Below are 20156 nucleotides of genomic sequence, written 5' to 3' on the forward strand. Positions count from 1 at the left end.
GAAAAGATGCCCAGCAGAATTGGAGAGGACGGCAGCAGGAGCACAAGGCTAGAAAAGGACAGAGGACTGTCCCAAGGAGCATCACACTCCGGCAGCCGCCCACTAAGCCCCCACACGGCGACAACGAGCTGAGCGGGGAGGGGGACCTCAGGAGAAATGTTTATTGGTAGTTGTAAATGGAATGAGTGAAAAAATGAATGTGGTTAAGAGACTCAATACTGCACTGCTGCAAAAGCAAATATGATAGGATACATGCAGAAATTGACTTATTGCATTAATCAACCAGCAGCTTAAAATGCCGAGCTAGGAGTTTAACCTTAACTCTCCAAGCACATCTATTTATTTTATTTTATTTATATATATACTGTACAAGAAGGTACATTGGGATTGTGAGGATACATAGCATAGTACTGAGCAATTACATTCTTGTAAAGCCACTAGTACGCGCAGCGTTTTGGGCAGGATTCGGGCATTTCTAGGCAAGTATACATGGAACTGAGTATACATACAAAGTTGGATGATGAAAGGTGGTGTTCAGTTAATGGTAGCACTATCTTGGGAGCCACAGTGCAAGATAAGAGATTATGTGAGGATGGAGTTGGGAGGGTGGTGCCTCAGTACTGTTCCGAGGCCACCGCCACCATCACCCCCTAGCAGCCAACCATGTTGTTCTCTTTACTCTTGAGTGAGTGCCTTCCTTAAACATTATACACTCTATTGACAAAGTTACATTTATTAACCATCAGTGACATGCCAAACTCATCCCCATTAAGGGTGGCTATATTTACAAAACAATCCATAACATTCTTAAGATACAATTACAGTAGGTCCTAAACTACAATAAGGTATAATGCTAAAAATAAAGCCCATGAAACTAAAACCATGTTGAAATAAGACCTTGTTTGTGTGCCTTGTGCGCCACTGATGTGCACCTTTCTCCTGCAGTATTGGTGATGGATGTCATTGGGTTGTGGGATGCACATGCCAGCGACGCAGCAAACACAGTGCCTATCTACCCTCAAGTCCATTCAACACAGACTCTCGGCAACCTGTCCGACATTCGCTTTCTTCTCTGGACCAGGTCAGCTCATTTATTGGACTGAAGAGTATTATTTGCCTGGTTATGAATATCAATTTCAAGAAGTGACTGAATTTAGCTTTCAGTAGGGAAGATCATGTTAAAGGGAAGGTTGCTAAGTCAGGGCACAGTTTATGTATCCAAGGTGAATGAACACAGTAAATCAAGATCCTGATGTGAGAGCAAAAGACAAGTTTATCAACAATAAAAAGTCCAATCTACCTAGTGACAGTTATCATTAAAGAATACTATAGTTGTGAAGCATCTTTTCCTGCCATTAAGAAAATCAGCAAATTCCACTTAAAGATGCACAACTGTATATGGGTCAATACAATCTGTATAAGGGGCAGGTGTTGACTTCAAGTGGTAAAAGGATAACCTTGTATGTCTGGTATGACATTCTATTTAGGCAATACCAGTACAGTACATACAAGTCATCGAAACTAATCATTTTTATTGCCTCTTAATTCATATCTGGTCATAATCCTCTACCAATCTTTCCAACATTCACAAAATATACTTTAGCGTACTTTGGAGGTTACACTCAATTACAATTAAAATATGAATGTGAATAGTGGAGTGTTGCTGCAATATGGACTGGGAGATTTAAATGTAAATTTGGAACATCACAAAGTAGAAGAAGGTGAAGGGAAGAAAAAGATAATGTTATGTTGTGCATTTGAGGCATTTCTAAACAAATTTCAGAGATCACTGCAGTTCGAAGTTAAAAATACTAATTGCATGAAAATTAAGGCTTAAAATATGTAAATACTGCAAATTCAAAGAAAATATTTGATAAAGTTGCAAGAAACAAACATCTGAATATAGTTCCATGTACATAACATTTATCCCCATGGCATAGAGGATAAAAATGCTAATGAGCATTTGATTTATGAATACTTCAGAACTAACCCAGACAACAATGACTACTATCGCCTGCTGCCCAGGGACTTTGAGAATCTTGACCAGTCTCCCTTCAATGCTAGTCTTCCCACCTATTTCATGTACCATGGCTTCAGTGACTTTGGAGAATGTCAGTGGATCCTCAACACCAAGACTGGTAGGTTTCCTTGTTGCTAACTCGTGCCAGCCCGTCCTCTAAACAATGACCCAAAGTCCATTCCATGCACCTGCCAAACCCCAGCTGTTTATGAATGAAAAATGAATGAATGAATGTGTCTTTGGGGTCAACCACTGGATGGAATGGACTTGGTCTGAGGACAGGTTGATCGTGCACTGTGTGTGGTACATTACGCGTCTGGTTACAATTACAACTTACTGTGATATGACAATTCCTGCATAACCCGTATCTCTTAAGAGATTCTTAAAAGATTACAAGAGTTAAGAGAGCATTGAACACGCATCCCCACAGCTTAACTCGAGCCTCTTATGTACTACATGAAAAACATAAATATAGGAAAAACTTCTAAATTACACTTATCAACATTTGAAGCATTAAATTCCTATTTAAGTAGACATTTTGGGGTAGGGGCTCACAGCTTTGTTCGTTACAATAGGAGTGGGAGAGGGTGATAGGTGATCAGACAGGTAATGGCTCTTTCCTCGCAAAGACAGTCTTCCCCACCCCACATGGGAGGAAAATTGGTTAACGATCATGAAATTCTTATATTTATTTTGACTTTCCAGTCATTCCCTGCAATCATGATATAACCTCATAAAGGATATTACATAATGTATGAAACTAAAAACTCTCTCGGCTACATGCACTGTACAAATTACAGTATTACAGTATAACAAAGCTATTGATACAAAGGATTACAAAAAAGAAGGAAAAAAAATAAAGTAAATGCTATTTATTGGTTAGGTTGAAACATTTTGTAACGGTATAATAAATCCAAAGAAATCTACATACAAACAGTGGTATGTGATTTAATTAAAACAAACAATGCTGAACTCCTTAATATAATGCGACAAAATAAAATTGACTAATGTACAGTCGGGATATAGTTATAAGCAAATTAACAACATATGCTTTTGCAATATTATAAACACATACATGACATTAAACAATCATACATTTTCTATTCAGAAACTAACTTCCTGTAGAGAAACCTACAATTACAAAGAGAAGATAATTTTACATCTGCAGCTTAAATGTCCCACCTAACCCTATAAAAATAATGTCTTAATTCTTAAGGCTTAATGATGTGTGATAAGTTACTAAAATAATGGCATGAGAATGAATAATACCAAGTACTGTACAGTACAATGAACCTTAGTCGAACCCTTCCTTCTTCTCTCGTATGGCCTCTCGGAATCTTTCCTCTAGAAGCGAGAGTTCAGAGATGAGGTCGGTGATGGCATTCATGAAGGCATCATGTGGGGTGTAGCTGGCATCTGTTGTCTAAATTGGAAAAAAATTGTGTTGCATAATTACACAAGCTCATATATTTAACTTAATCCTAACATTACATGCCTAAATCTACAGTAACAAAAATTAATAAACACAAATCACAGAACACACACACACTACACGTCAAGCTATTTTTAAATATTGGCCACCAATCTACTTTAGTAACTATTCTTACTGTATGCAACTCTAGGCTTGCTCCATTGTTATCCACTCCCACTTACTCCATTGTGATTGAGTATAGAGTGGATTCTCTTTTGTCTGTAGGGGTTACAGGATATTCCAACTGTACCTCCTACCAAGGTTTTTGGGCCTGCCTAATGTTTTGCCTGTGAGCCTTTATCACTGTCCAAGGGAAATTCTGAGTATAAAGTAAATGTCAACTGGCAGTGCCAGGAGTTTCGTCTTGGGAAAGAGTTCTGCAATTAATAAACTATAAAGTATACATACTAGTTATTACTCGTGTCCAGTGTGGAGCGGTCTATCATACCCTAAAGCAGGCAATTTTGTTGGAGTGCTTTCCCTGGAGCCCAGGCCTTGACCCACCCCCACCTGGAGGGCTTACTAGATTGTATGTTTGAAAGGAAGACAGCAGCCCTGGAGCACAGTATAGTGGTAGGTTTACATTGAGTATTTACAAGTATCACAGCCCCGTGACAGTCGCCACCACCACAAGTTCCGCAACAAGTATCTCTTATTATCGGCAACACTAAGTCTGTCACCACAACCAATATCAGGGTTACTAAATCCATAAAACGAGTCATTTTTATCAGATTTCCATTTTAGTGGTTCCTCGTTATCGATTTCCATCTTGCTTTCTTCTATTTCTGGTTCACTGCTTAATAAACTCTTGATCATAGAAATTTATTTTCCAATAAACATAGGTAATCATGCATGGGGTCAGGTAATGTAAATGTGGGTGCTTGTGTTGGAGACAGTAGCTGGAAGATGGTGTGTCAGACATGGTATCTGAAGACAATGCTGCCCTGCAGGGGCTACGTGCCATGTTATTGCTTTTCAAGATGACAGATAATGAACAAATCCACAAGGGCCGTGACGAAGATTCGAACCTACATCCGGGAGCATCCCAGACGCTGCCTTAATCGACCGAGCTACGACTGTGTGTAATGTGACCTCCAGGACTTTTCTGTGTGTAATGACAGATAATCACCAGAGGCCTCTAGAGACAGATGTCATTCCAAGAGTACCAGTGGAACATTTAAATATTGTGGGGTAGCAAAAATGGCTTTGAGGTAACCGAAGCTGGACGAGGGTCAAAACCAGTCTTGTAAACCAATAATCTAAGATTTTCCCTGAATATGATAAAATATATATATATATATATATATCACTAAAATAAGAATATTATTTCAATTGCATTACAGTACCGTTAAAACTTACGTTACCATTAAGGTCATTAAGTCTTAAATAATGACATCATACCTGAACACGAAGCACAACCTTGTGTTCTAGGGGATGTGGGTTCTTGTAGCCAGCAAACATTACATTTGGGTCCTTGAGCAGCTGCATACGGATCATGTTACCCAGAGTGTGATCTTCCTTGTTGATGGTGTAGATGGCAGCATTAGGTACCTGAAGACCACCAAAACCTCAATATGCAACAAAACTTAGCTCGAAGCTACAAGAGAAATGCCACAAAAAGTTTGATTTATTCATTATGGTAAATTCTCATTACTGTACTTAAATTAATGAAATCGGGAACCAAATTTGCTCCTAGGCAATAACTGTTATATATATTTAAATAACTATGTTATATATTAAAAAAAAGTTCGCTTTTCATGCTAGAAGTTTGGGAACTCTCCCTTACCTGATGCCTGTTTACCTGGTAGTAAATAGGAACCCCTGGAGTTAGGCAACTGTCGTTGCTTGCAACCTGGGCAAGGTCAGTTACTGGCCTCGCAGGGCCTTGATAAGCCTAATGGACTTCCTTTATCAGACAATGAGAAAACAGAAACCAAATCCATTTGTATTACTGTACATCCAGATAATTTTCCCCCTGTGCTGCAGTAATGATTTATTTCAACATTTACTTGAAGCCACAGTATACATACTTTTTTTTTTTTTTTTTTTTTTTTTTTTTTTTGAGATATATACAAGAGTTGTTACATTCTTGTACAGCCACTAGTATGCGTAGCGTTTCGGGCAGGTCCCTGGAATACGATCCCCTGCCGCGAAGAATCGTTTTTTCATCCAAGTACACATTTTACTGTTGCGTTAAACAGAGGCTACAGTTAAGGAATTGCGCCCAGTAAATCCTCCCCGGCCAGGATACGAACCCATGACATAGTGCTCGCGGAACGCCAGGCGAGTGTCTTACCACTACACCACGGAGACTGCTCCGTGGTGTAGTCATACTTCATACTTCTCCAATTTTTATTTTTAGATTTAATTAAAATTTTCTGTGCTAACACTTAAAACTCTTCAAGCTTTTATTGGATATTCTACATTTAATATAACAAAGTAACAATATATCACACTCTGCCCTTACGACAGGTCTTACACCGGGACGTTTCAACACACAATAAACCCAACACAACCCAACACCGACTAACATAACCCAACAAAAATAGGTACAATCGTTTCAGTGTGGACGAGGTGTGCCTGACGACACGTTTATAATGTGAGGCGCAGGTTTAAGATGGTTCAGGTTACCCCCCAAGACAGCTGGGACTCTCCAGTGTCTCTCCCCGACCGTCCACAAGTGGTTGGCCACCATTCCTGGGTCCGTCTAATTACCACAAGCTTCACAAAGCTTCCTGGCAATACGTTAGTAATGAATAAATATGCTAGGTTAGGCTAACCTAACCTATCCTAACCTAACTTAACTTAACCAAACCTAACCTAACCTAACCGAAGCTTGGATCGTCGACTTGATTTGGCGTCACCAACTTTTTATTTTCGTCTAATTTCTTTATAAAGATACTTTTTCAGATTAAAATTATGTTTTTTCGTGTTGTGCATTTAGCACCAACATTATAATGAGTAAATATATCATATTTATTCATTACTAACGTATTGCCAGGAAGCTTTGTGAAGCTTGTGTAGCTTGTGGTAATTAGACGGACCACCATTCCTTCCCCTCCGTCCCATCCCATATCCTTATCCTGACCCCTTCCAAGTGCTATAGAGTCGTAATGGCGTGGCGCTTTCCCCTGATAACTCCTTCGCCTGTCTCTCACCTTAGTGTCAACCTCTTTAAGAATTTTCTTTTCTCCGTCAAAAAGGAGAAATGACTCGAAGGTTGGCGGCGCGTTCATGGTGCTAACTTGCTGCTACGGTGTCTTCTAGAGTAGTGGGGTAAGGTGTAGAGCAGAGCCGGTAGTGTAGAGCAGAGCCCGTAGTGTAGAGCAGCGTAGATCAGCGTAGAGCAGTGTGAGCAGCACTGTGGCCAGCAGGACAATGTTTACCTCAGACGCCACAAACAAGTGACGGCCGCGACGCGCGACCATCACCACCACTAGCTACTACTACTACTACTACTAATAATTTTTTTTATTTATATATACAAGAGTTGTTACATTCTTGTACAGCCTCTAGTACGCGTAACGTTTCGGGCAGGTCCTTAATCCTATGTTCCCTGGAATATGACCCCGCGAAAAATTGTTTAACAACCCATTTTATTGTTGAGTTAAACAGAGGCTACATTTATGGATTTGCGCCCAGTCAATCCTCTACTACTACTAATAATAATAATAATAGGATAAAACCCAAATGTGTGTATTTGTGAATTTTATATATGTAAATTTATGACATTAGTAGTTGAGAGAAAGACTCGGAGTAATTAAGCTTTACATCAAATTCACAAATAAATGAACGTGTTCATACATATGAGTGTGAATGTAATTGTTTATTTTATGTATATACATACAATACATACGTGTAATGTAGGGGAGACATCTCCCGTCACGCAGGGTGCTGTCGCACCTCCACAGGTCTCCAGTATCATCTCTTGATACTGGTATCATCTCTTGATACTGGTAATGGCTCAAAAGGGCCACCTCTTACGGACTATTCATGCCCGTGCCACCTTTTGGGTGGCTTAATCTTCATCGTGTAATGTATGTAGGAGGCGATGATTGATTGATTGATAAAGATTAAGTCACCCTAAGAGGTGGCACGGGCATGAATAGCCCGTAAGCGGTGGCCCTTTTGGGCCATTACCAGTATCAAGAGCTGATACTGGAGATCTGTGGAGGCGCGACTGCACCCTGCGTCACGGAAGATGTCTCCCCATATAGGAGGCGGCAGGTATGTTAGTGATATATCTCTTCCCTCATCCCAACAGAGCTGCTGGGGCTATATGAGTGTAATGTTGTGTCTGTGGACTGGCAGACTCTTGTGCTCTCTCCTTGGTATAATCTGGCTGTAGAAAACGTCTACAAGGTTAGTTAACTAATCACTAATGATATCTGTGGGCTATATTTTGTGCATGTGTTGATAAAGGCAGTCATATATATTTCTGAGCGTCGCCTCTCTCTCCCGTGCCAGGTAAGTACACTACGGGCTCACCATAGCCCGTGCTACTTGCCCCGCTCCTGTGCCAGGTAAGTCCACTACGGGCTCACCATAGCCCGTGCTACTTGCCCCGCTCCTGTGCCAGGTAAGTTACGGGCTCACCATAGCCCGTGCTACTTGCCCCGCTCCTGTGTCAGGTAAGTTACGGGCTCACCATAGCCCGTGCTACTTGCCCCGCTCCTGTGTCAGGTAAGTTACGGGCTCACCATAGCCCGTGCTACTTGCCCCGCTCCTGTGTCAGGTAAGTTACGGGCTCACCATAGCCCGTGCTACTTGGAACTTGTTCCGAGTAGCTGAATCTATAACAACAACAGAATAGACGACTGTACAATTCCCATCACGGGAGACATCTCCCGTCACGCAGGGTGCAGCCGCGCCTCCACAGATCTCCAGTATCAGCTCTTGATACTGGTAATGGTCCAAAAGGGCCACCTCTTACGGACTATTCATGCCCGTGCCACCTTTTGGGTGCCTTAATCTTTATCAATTAATCAATCTCTCACCAGACAGCCAACTACACGGCAGCCTTCATCGACTGGCTCCACAGTGTCCGGAGACTGGCGCCGTCCCTGGTCCACATCACCGGCCACTCTCTAGGGGCCCACACTGCCGGCCTCACTGCCAGATATGTCACATCCGGCACTGTCGCCAGAGTCACCGGTAAATGTTTCCTACTTCGTAACCACATTTTACGTTAACAACTAACTTTCTTTAGGTATTTTGTAAGTTTGGTGTTAATCATACATACACCTCTACAGTGATGGTAGTAGACAATGTCTGGCCTCCAAGGCCAACTAGCGCTCTCCTAAAGTAATGGAATTGCAGCTTCCTGTGTATGTTACAATTCTTCGTTGTTCGTGGAGCTTCGTTCTCTTTATCAAGTAACAATAGCGGGAGTACTCGGCATTGCTCGAATGACAGAAGCAACACTGCACATTATCTTCATCACTATAATCATCTTTACTACACAATTATATCACTATATGTCTATATCCATCGTTACTACGAACGACCATCAGAACTCTAACCATCCTTAATCTTCCTCACTATAACCATCTTAACTTCTCACAACCATCATCACTGTAGCCATCTTCACTACACACAACTTGTAACACCGGAACTATCTCCATCACTATTACCATTTTCATTAAAGTATATCTGAGGTATGTTGTGATGTGATGAGCTTGTGACGGGCCTAATGATGTGTGAGACTCATTAATTACTCTTGCTCTTACACAATCAAAGGTCTTAATTGCATTGCTTCAGCTTGCCTTCAGTGTATCAGCTTTGTTTACATTTTGATGAACCTTTCCAGGTCTTGATCCAGCGGGTCCGTTGTTCTATGACAAGCCAGCCGACCAGCGGCTCGACTCCTCCGATGCTGACTTTGTCGACGTCCTGCATGCCAACTCCGGCTCCCTCGCTGAGGTCTGACCTCAACTGTGTTCGGTATTCTCCTCTACAGGGAACTATATGGCTATGGTGCCCTGAGGTCGTGGTCATGTTACTTCAGTATATGAACTCTGTAACTGTAGCTCTCTAACTTCAGTACATGAGCTCTGTAATTGTTGTACATGAGCTCTGTAACTGTGCATGAGTTCTGTAACAATACATGAGCTCTGTAATGGTACATGAGTTCTGTAACTGTTGTACATGAGCTCTGTAATTGTTGTACATGAGCTCTGTAACTGTAGTACATGAGCTCTATAACTTAATTACATTAGCCTGCAATAGGTTCAGCATAGTGTAGCATAAGAAACTTTTACACATCAAGCTTACTAAATATTTAAGTAATTTAGAATTGAAATAATGTTAAAAAAGAGAAGTTAACAAAGAGTTTAGGGAGCAGTAGTTTAGCATATCATCCGGCTCTCACTTCAGGGGTGTATAGCGCTCCACCAGCCTCTGGGACACGTTGACTTCTACCCTAACGGTGGGAGGCATCAACCAGGATGTGTGGTCACTCCTGAGGACGTTCTTACTGACTGGATTGACCTCTTTGGTAAGTAGTTTTCAAGATGGCGCCAAGCAACCTCTTCGGTAGACCAAGGAAATTAATAATTTAGTCTCCTCTTAATAGACGAACAAGTATACTTCCTACATTTATCTACCCTTTATTTAAAAGTAGTTTTATATGCAGTAGTTTATTATAATCAACATTTAAATATATAATATGTCTTCATTGCCAGGGTCAAAATATGCCAAAGGAGAGAAATTGTATTATGCAGGCGATGAGTCACAATAACGTGGCTGAAATATGTTGACTAGACCACACACTAGAAAGTGAAGGGACATTGTCGTTTCTGTCCGTCCTGGACCATTCTCATCGACTTGAGAATGATCCAGGACGGACCGAAACGTCGTCGTCCCTTCATGTTCTAGTGAGTGGCCTGATCAACAAGTGTATTATTCTGTATACGATGCATTTTAACTTGTGAGCTTATGAATGCATCAGAACTGATAAAGATGGTCTACATATAGAGAAATGTTAGCCTTTATTTCCTCCTAACATATAATTACTATTACTGAAAAAGCTATTTTCTAACTGACTATTCAGGTGGATGTAGTCATGCTAGAGTTACTGAACTGTGGGTAGAGAGCCTCATAGATCTCGCCCCAGACAAGATGTTCACCTCGTGGCCATGTTCAGACTGGGACACTTTCTTGGCCGGCAACTGTTCCTCCTGTGGCCAAGGGTGCCTGCACATGGGCTTCCACGTCGAGTACAGGTTAGTCTCAATATGTAACACATTTAAGAAACAAAGTTATTCATCTGTAAATACAATAATGTACAATACTTATACTAAAGATTACCTGAGCGGGTTGACACTTTTAGTTCTCTTAATCTGTCCTCGTACATTGGCCCTCTAGTACTTTTCTTGCGCATAAGGTTATCTTGAGATGATTTTGGGGCTTTTTAGTGTCCCCGCGGCCCGGTCCTCGACCAGGCCTCCACCCCCAGGAAGCAGCCCGTGACAGCTGACTAACACCCAGGTACCTATTTTACTGCTAGGTAACAGGGGCATAGGGTGAAAGAAACTCTGCCCAATGTTTCTCGCCGGCGCCTGGGATCGAACCCAGGACCACAGGATCACAAGTCCAGCGTGCTGTCCGCTCGGCTCATTGCCATAATGTCTGCACTTTTTCCATATTTCTAGCACTTATCTAAGATGTAGAGAGGTAGTATTCCTGCATGGTACACTGCAGTAACAAGAATTACATGATCTTGCCAACCTGATGGGGTTTAGAATGTCAAACCTGAAACGGTCGCACGAACTTATCAACCTGATGAACAGAATGACTCTGGAATTGTAGGATGGTTTTGATATCACCGAGGTGACATCAAAGGTGGTAATTGCATGTGAAAATAATCAGGGATGATAGATTCATCAGAGTAGACTTATAAAATATTTTACCCCACACTGCTGGACCAAACAAATCATGGAACACAGGAGTGTGAGGAATAGGTTGTGTTCTAGCATGATGATTTGGGAGCCGGTTGGTTGAGTGGACAGCACACTGGACTTGTGATCCTGTGGTCCCAGGTTTGATCCCAGGCGCCTGGCGAGAAACAATGGGTACAGTTTCTTTCATCCTATGCCCCTGTTACCTAGCAGTAAATAGGTACCTGGGTGTTAGTCAGCTGTCACGGGCTGCTTCCTGGAGGTGGAGGCCTGGTCGAGGACCGGGCCGCAGGGACACTAAAGCCCCAAAATCATCTCAAGATAACTTCAAGATATGATGTTCACCCCCAGTAGAGGGTGCTGTTGTAACAAACAGGATAGGCATTAAGGAGAGTTACCACAGTAGATGAGACACACCCCTGCCATGGCAGGGGTAGGGATCCAAACAAGAGCAAGCCAAAGACAGCTGGGTCAGGGGACAACACGCCAGGAACCTTGAAGCCCGCAATGAGCACCCACTATAAAACATCTTCCAGGCTGATCCGACTCAAAGGCTTGGCCATTCACCATGAGTCTGAGCAAAAGTAGAGGTTTTGATTACCATTGGAAAGTGAACAAGTCCACAAGGGCTGTGACAAGGGTTCGAACCTACGTCCGAGAGGATCCCAGATGCTGCCTTAATTGACTGAGCTACGGACATGGTTAAAAGAATAAGTGGTCATTGTAACTGCACATTACAGTATTCAGTTTTCGAACCCTCGTCATGGCCCTTGGGGATTGGTTCATTTGATGCATCACGCTATTGTGATTTGTGTGTGTAATTATAGGAAAGTAATTTTAAAAGGCTGGGGTCTCAGAGCTTTGGGAAACCACCTACCAGGGGATAATGGGGAAGACTGGGTGTGAGCCAGCATAGGAAAGTACACCAGAAATTCAAGTTTTTGTCAACAGTTCACTAAAGTGATTATTAGTTACCAGTGGTGTACTTTGTAAACATTAAGATTATATTTTTAAATACTATACTGTACAGTACTTGTATTTAATTCCATTTATACTAGCAATTCTTTTTTGTTAACTTCTTAAATAATCATTATTCACATGAATCTCAAATAGTGCACGAGTATGCGTGCGTGTAGGATGACTCACGACCCGTTTAATAATAAGTGCCAGCACAGTTCTTACTTGCGAAATCACAATAATTTTCATCAAGACAAATCTTTTGCCTTATTATGCAAACTGAATGGTCCAAAACAATTGTATTTTCACTAGGACAATGTACAGTTTTAGCATTCATTTCTTTTGGTCACAATATTGTTGCAGTATTTTGTAATCTTTTTAGTATTTGTATGTTCTTAGATTACTGACATTTTCTAGGATTTGGTATTGGAAACCTAAAAACAGAGAACATATACTAACCATTTTCATTATCAAATATCTTAATCCATTGTGTGCATAACAAAGCCCTCAAACTGTACTCTGGAGTATTGGAAAAATGACCAGGTTCATAAATTTATGCTGGGATGGTGTTGTTCTAGTTGTGTAAGGAAGAAATTCCTTGCATAATTAAGAGGAATGAGCAAAGCTGCTGTGAGGAAAGAGGAACTATAATAATAATAAAAATAGTAACAGTGAACACATTCACCGTTACTATTTTGAAATAGTTTCTATTTCCGTTGTTTTTAATGTTTTAAAAACAATAATAACAACAATTCTATAAGTTACACCAATAGTCTAAAGGTCTGTAAGGCATATGCCAAATAAACCAGTCGGCAAAAAGGGAACTTATCAAATAGTTTCCAGCCACACATAAGCGACTCTCACACTTCAAGGACTCTCACACCTATTTGACCAGGTCATTATTTTGCATTATAGGGCAAGATCAACCAGCTTATCTTCCAGCATTAACCTCAAAAATATTCTATTATAAAGTACCTTTCATAACAATTGTCAACTTTTTTTTCAGCTCAAGAGGTTCATATTACTTGCGTACAAATGCCACCTCACCCTTCGCTCTGGGTGATAATCAGTAACAACAGAGGACCTTCCACAGATTCTACACCCTACAGTACACCAAACTGCTCAATATTTATCTACACCAGTTAGAATGTTTAGCTCAAGTACTGTATTAATTACATTCCTTCAATTTTGTGACAATGCCTAGCAAAAACATACCAGAGAATTAATTCAAATTTGTATCAAGAATGTTCTATATTTTGTATCTTATCATTTTAGAGGAAAGTTTTCTCTTACTAAAAAGCTGTTGCACTCACTGATAATTTGAAATTTTTTATACATGCAAGAGTAAAATTATAAGCAAATAGTGTACATTGGCATTATTGGTTCCTCCTACTTATACTCATTGACATGCAAGCATTTTCACCCATTAATAAAAGGTAGGAAGTTTTAATTCAGGACGTAGATATTAATAAACATGATTTCTAAAGATGAATATAAAACTACAGGTACCAAACAATGTTTTATTTGTCCAGTGAAATTCCACTTGCCACACATTATCTGCAGGCAGCCATTATTCCTGCCACGGAATCAAACTCGATCTTCTCAGTGATATTCTTGGTCTTTACCGTTTCCTCTTGATTGGCGATAAACACGTAGCCATCATCAGTTTCCTTCCACCCATACTTAGTCATCCAGTGCTGCAAGGCCACCTCTGTCAAGGGTAGGTTAGGTGTGATAAATGAACACACACACTGCATCTCCCATGTACTTCCATGTCCCCTTCCCTTATGGAAGTCCCCTGTACTTCCATGTGAACTATTACAATTTGATAAATGAACACACTGCATGTCCCCTGTACTTCCATGTCAACTATTACAATTTGATAAATGAACACACTGCATGTCCCCTGTACTTCCATGTCAACTATTACAATTTGATAAATGAACACACTGCATGTCCCCTGTACTTCCATGTCAACTATTACAGTTTGATAAATGAACACACTGCATCTCCCATGTACTTCCATGTCCCCTTCCCTTATGGAAGTCCCCTGTACTTCCATGTGAACTATTACAATTGCCATGCAAATCTATGTCAACAAACTTTGCCATTATTTTCATGAAAACTTGAATTTTTTACTAAAAATCAACAAATTAATTTTTGTCAGTAACGTTTCTTCTGATCTTTTAGATTCATACAAGCCATTAATTTGATCCTTTTGGGAATAATCCATTATATATTAATATGTACATTATTGTACCTTACTCCAAACCTTTCATCAAAATACAAAATCATTTCCAGTTTTAATTCTATACTATTAGCAGTCTCATTTCCCCGATAAATGCAATGACTTACCGTCAATGCCACCGAGGAGCTGGGCCAGAACATTCTTCTCTATGTGCTGATAGGTGATTGTTATAACATGGCAGATATACTTGCGTATGCTGTCATGGAAGTCTTTGATGTCTGTAATCTGCAGGTATAACACAAAAGACTATTTAGCACTGTGTTGTAGGATGCATGTGTGTGTTATGAAGTATTAACAGAAATTTACTTGCATTCTTCATTACCCAATGTATTACTTCAGCTTATTTATAAAACTTATTCATGGAAATCTACAGCCATACTTGGAAACATCTCCAATATATTGCTCAAAATTAATTCTGTTGTATGTTTTAATTCCCTCATTGGGATATAAAACAAAAAAACTGAGATCACCATAATTCTGTTATCAAAAAGAAAACGGCTTGCTGCAGAATTTGTAAATTCAAGGCCTTAAACATTAAAACCAAAATACTGTCCTCTATACATAAGCACAAACAGGCAATCAACATACTAGTTCGGAATATGTAGCGTTCATCTTCCAATACATGTTGAACTGACACATTTCCAGCAGGTCATGAAGGTACATAATACGTTTGATGATAATATCATCCATCTGAAATGAAAGCACTATTATAGACTTGGAAACAAAAGGATTTAATTTACAAAAATGTTTAAATGTAACATTTAACCACTATATAAAAAAAAATGCTTCAAAGAGTCATTTGTGCAATCAGGTAGGAAAAATACAATATATGGCAGATGGTGTAAGTAAGTAATTATCAAAAGGAAGCATCAAACCAGGAGCACTATTTAGCACAATTGGAGCCACAGAACATTCAAGTCATTAAAAACCATTAAGATGCCAATATGAGAACACAAGGAGAGGAGGCAAGCAAAATCAAAGCTATCTAATCCACTAACGATTACATCGAGGGACAAGCAACCCAGAGAGATGTTACGGAAAGCAAGATCTACAAAGTGCAAAGCAATAAGAAAGATTATGCAATTTGGACAATAAATGGCAGGATAGCGATTCATTAAATGCCCATGAGTGAAGCACGATGTCCCGATGCAGAGCTTAGCCAAGCCATTTCCATCTATTATGGTGGTTGAGAAAAAGAAAACACGGGGGCAGACATGGGCATCAATGTTATAACATTCTTAATGATGACATCCTCCTTGTTAAACAATATTTAAATACATGTGTGCACAGAAATACTGTACTAATATTACTGCATCAACAAATGTGGACTGGATCAGTAAAACAGGTTAAGCAGAGATAGAAAAATTTATCGAAATGGTGGCCGACTGCATTTTTAAACACTGTACAAAAGCAGCATGGGGAGGAAAACAATATATTACACTTGGTTCAAGCCAAGGGAGACACTAAATGACACAAACAGGGAGCATGTTTGGGGGCAGTAACCAAAAGGATTTAACTCGGCATGGAAAAATTGAATAAGTCTGTAAGGGGTACCAGACGTTTGAAAAGCAAATTATGAGGGATTGAAAAGTTTCTCAAGAAGAGTAGATTTGGAAGATCTGAACATGGGAGGGGGGGGAGGGGGGCTGTCGTTGAAATGTGATTGGAGTCTGGAGGTGGGTAAACCTGTCAGTGGATTTTGATGTGATTCTACTTAGCTCTCCATTTCTTTTTAAATAAGATTATATAAATACACAAATCACAATAGTGTGATGCATCAAATGAACACATCCACAAGGGCCGTGACGAGGGTTTGAACCTACGTCCGAGAGGATCCCAGACACGCCTTAATCAATTGAGCTACGACATGGTATATAAGAATTGCAACTGGGAAATCAACTTGACCTACCACGGATCCTGCAGTCAAACCACAATTATTACACAATTTCCCCATGCACCCGAGCTCTGTTCTACGAAGAGGTAGAACAGCTCATTGACAGAGCTCAGGTGCATGGGGGAATTGTGTAAAAACCTGGTTTGTCTCTTGGAGAGACTGCAGGATCCATGGTAAGTCAAGTTGATTTCATGGTTGCAATTCTTTTAACCATGTCGTAGCTCAGTCGATTAAGGCACGTCTGGGATCCTCTCAGACGTAGGTTCGAACCCTTGTCACGGCCCTTGTGGATTTGTTCATTACATAAATATATTTTTAGATTCAATAGCAATGGATGACCATGGAACTAAAGTATCTTGACAATTAAGAAAGCTATATATATACTGTAATACTAAGAATAGAAAAAGGGTATCTAGAAGAAATCTATCTTGTCATCAAGAATGGTTAAAAAAAAAAAAAGGGCTAAGAAAAGCTTAAGCAATAATGAAGTGTGTACTGGCAAGAAGGCAAAAAACAAACCATCAACGGGTTCTTCCAATTACACAAAGACTAGAAACAAGACGGGGCCATTGAAAAATGAGTTAGGTCCAACAACAGATGACAAATTAATTGCATTCTAATAAGGACAATCTGTATTTATTAAACAATTTTAAATTTTACCAACACCTGAGCAAATTAATGTAGGTAATGAAGGCTAGTTGAATTGCAGAGTTATTTAGTTGTTACCCGGGAGGAAATTATTAAACAGAAAAATTAGATCCAAACATGTCACCAGGATGAGAGGAAGCCTTTGGCGGGGTCCTAGAAGAACCTAAGGATGAGCCAAGTGAGCACGTTACATCTATATTTAATATTGTAAAGCATTACAGACGAGCAGTGCTGGAAACGAGCAGAGTTGCAAATATTATGCCAATTTTTAAGAAGGGAAATAGATCACTTGTGCCAAGTTATTGGACAATTATCTTAACTCGTTGGAAAATTGTTTCTATTAATAATTGCAAAACCCATCTTGAAAAACAAAGATTAATGAATTCACAACATGGCTTTACAATTAGCTACTCATGTTTAACATATTTGTTTTCAATCCTTTCCAACACTTTTGTGCCAGTTGACAGCAAAAAGAACCGACACTTTGTGAACTTTAACTTTAGCACAGCTTTTGATACTGTGCCTCACAAAACATTGATTAGAAAGGTAGAGGCTCATAAAATTGGAGGAACTATTTTATATTGGATAAAGACAGTTATTACAATGGAAAGTTATTGAAGTATTAGGATGACCAAACTACACATTAATTAGAAAGCGAAGAAACTATCTTGAGGTTATCTTGAGATGATTTCGGGGCTTTAGTGTCCCCGCGGCCCGGTCCTCGACCAGGCCTCCACCCCCAGGAAGCAGCCCGTGACAGCTGACTAACTCCCAGGTACCTATTTTACTGCTAGGAAAATGTTCTACTTTAACTTCTTACCTGTTCTTGCCCTAGAAGACACTTGCAGAGGACAAAGTCGGTGTGTGGCAGGTTGGTAAGAGCCTTCATGAGGATGGTGCATGCTACAGTGTTCTGGTACTTGCCAGGGTTGAACTGGTATAACTTCAGGAGTGCAAGATTTGCCTCCAGGTCGTAAGTGTTCTCGCGGGCCTGGAGCTCCACGTACCTCTCCAGAGTAGAGATGTTCTCCGGATTATACCTGCAAAGAAAATGGTTGTACTGCACACACACACAAATCACAATAGCTTGATGCATCAAATGAACACATCCACAAGGGCCGCGACGAGGGTTTGAACCTACATCCGAGAGGATCCCAGACGCTGCCTTAATCGACCGAGCTACGACACGGTTAAAAGAATTGCAACCGGGAAAACATCCTGACCTACCATGGATTCTGCAGCCTCTCCAAGACACAAACCAGGGTTTTACACAATTCTCCCGTGCCCCCGAGGTATGTCAATAGGCCGTTCTACCTCTTCGCCCTTCATTACACACGCTACAAGAGTGTGGAGGTCAGCACCCAAAAGTTCGAACCTACGTGTACTCACCTAGCACAACTAGGTGAGTACACATAGGTTCGAACTCTTGTCTTGGCCCTCGTGGATTTGTTCATTTGTTAAACGGCATTTCATCATCCGGCAACATTACTCACAACCTCTCCGGTATAACAATACATCACAACCAGTTGTGTACGAAGTGCCAAGGGGCCTGAACCCTAAAGTGAAGTGGGTGGTGGACGGTCACACTCCAAGGTGACTTAAAATGCACGCGGCACGTTTATCTCGGCTCCAGCAGCAAATAGACCTACACCAGCCACCTTGCCCTCAAAGTGACGAATACACCACAACGCAGCGTGACTGTGTACCTGCGGCACAGCTCGTACATACAGAGGCTGCGGCACAAGTCTTCTATCACCGGGACAACAAGCCACAGTATATGTAGAGTATAATATAAGAGTATAGTACAGTGTATAACTCCAACAGTATGTTTGTAACTCTGCATCAACGTATGTACTTTTCCTGAATAAAATAATATCATTTGTTGTTATTTATAATAATAATAAATAAAATAATAATAATAATATTATTATATAGTCACAAGAGTATGGAGGTCAGCACCCAAGACAACAATGTCATTGAGAAACAATGGGCAGAGTTTCTTTCACCCTATGCCCCCTGTTACCTAGCAGTAAAATAGGTACCTGGGTGTTAGTCAGCTGTCACGGGCTGCTTCCTGGGGGTGGAGGCCTGGTCGAGGACCGGGCCGCGGGAACACTAAAGCCCCGAAATCATCTCAAGATAACCTCAAGATAACAAGTCGTGATGGTTCACACACACCCCCCCCAAGGTTATCTTGAGATGATTTCGGGGCTTTAGTGTCCCCGCGGCCCGGTCCTCGACCAGGCCTCCACCCCCAGGAAGCAGCCCGTGACAGCTGACTAACACCCAGGTACCTATTTTACTGCTAGGTAACAGGGGCATAGGGTGAAAGAAACTCTGCCCATTGTTTCTCCCCGGCGCCTGGGATCGAACCCAGGACCACAGGATCACAAGTCCGACCGGCTCCTACAAGGTGTAATGCCTTGGCGCTTTCCCCTCATAGTCCACCTGCATGACTAGTGCATGGAACACTGCCCAGGCGGCCCGGTCTCTCCCCTGGGGGTGGTTAGTGACACCACCTGCCACCAGGGGCGCCCCGTCCCCCTAAGGGTGGCCAGCGAGAGCACACACCAGGGGGGCGTGGCGCCCCAGGGAGCAGCCACGAGTGTGTCCCTAGCACCACAGGGGTGAGAGGAGGGTAGAGGGGCAGGGTGTAGGGGCGGCCTCACCGTTCAATCCCCCGCAGCATGGAGGCCACCGTCGCCCGCATCGCCTCCGCCTGTTCCACCATGTTGACTGATCCTCCTAGCTTACCTACCCTACATCCACACTACGCTATACTATACTAATTTATCATCCTGGGAAGCCTCCAAAAATAACTTTGATGCGGTTTTTAGTATTTAATTCACTATTTATAATCAATTCGAATAAATTGTGTATGCTTAAAAATATTATTTATGGGTCCAAAAAGATCCTTGAAGGTAAGCTGATGACGTCACTTACGCCACTTTATTTACATACTGAAAATAAAACAGAATTTATCTTTTATTTTTATTAGATTAAATTATGGTAGGTTAAGT

The 20156-nt window shown here is 41.1% G+C and overlaps 3 protein-coding genes across 3 annotated transcripts; 1 reads left to right on the forward strand and 2 right to left on the reverse strand.

Moving 5' to 3' along the window:
- The first annotated feature begins 558 nt into the window (after positions 1 to 558).
- Positions 559 to 13712, forward strand: LOC123760850 (pancreatic triacylglycerol lipase). Its single transcript, XM_045746630.2, has 9 exons — positions 559 to 685; positions 946 to 1081; positions 1984 to 2138; positions 7756 to 7853; positions 8492 to 8645; positions 9301 to 9413; positions 9867 to 9987; positions 10543 to 10714; positions 13353 to 13712. The coding sequence occupies exons 1-9, from the start codon at positions 664 to 666 to the stop codon at positions 13417 to 13419; spliced, it is 1038 nt and encodes a 345-aa protein (XP_045602586.2). The 5' UTR covers positions 559 to 663; the 3' UTR covers positions 13420 to 13712.
- On the reverse strand, positions 2878 to 6898 carry Polr2J (DNA-directed RNA polymerase II subunit RPB11). Its single transcript, XM_045746632.2, has 3 exons — positions 6650 to 6898; positions 4893 to 5042; positions 2878 to 3443 (listed from the first exon to the last, which is right to left on the reverse strand). The coding sequence occupies exons 1-3, from the start codon at positions 6725 to 6727 to the stop codon at positions 3315 to 3317; spliced, it is 357 nt and encodes a 118-aa protein (XP_045602588.1). The 5' UTR covers positions 6728 to 6898; the 3' UTR covers positions 2878 to 3314.
- Positions 13713 to 13852: 140 nt separating the features above from the next.
- eIF3k (eukaryotic translation initiation factor 3 subunit k) lies at positions 13853 to 19929 on the reverse strand. Its single transcript, XM_045746631.2, has 5 exons — positions 19806 to 19929; positions 17957 to 18176; positions 15183 to 15284; positions 14702 to 14819; positions 13853 to 14057 (listed from the first exon to the last, which is right to left on the reverse strand). Exons 1-5 carry the CDS (start codon positions 19865 to 19867, stop codon positions 13900 to 13902), a joined length of 660 nt encoding a protein of 219 aa, XP_045602587.1. The 5' UTR covers positions 19868 to 19929; the 3' UTR covers positions 13853 to 13899.
- Positions 19930 to 20156: the final 227 nt, after the last annotated feature.

The sequence above is a fragment of the Procambarus clarkii genome, chromosome 3, assembly GCF_040958095.1.
Source record: "Procambarus clarkii isolate CNS0578487 chromosome 3, FALCON_Pclarkii_2.0, whole genome shotgun sequence".
NCBI lineage: Eukaryota > Metazoa > Arthropoda > Malacostraca > Decapoda > Cambaridae > Procambarus > Procambarus clarkii.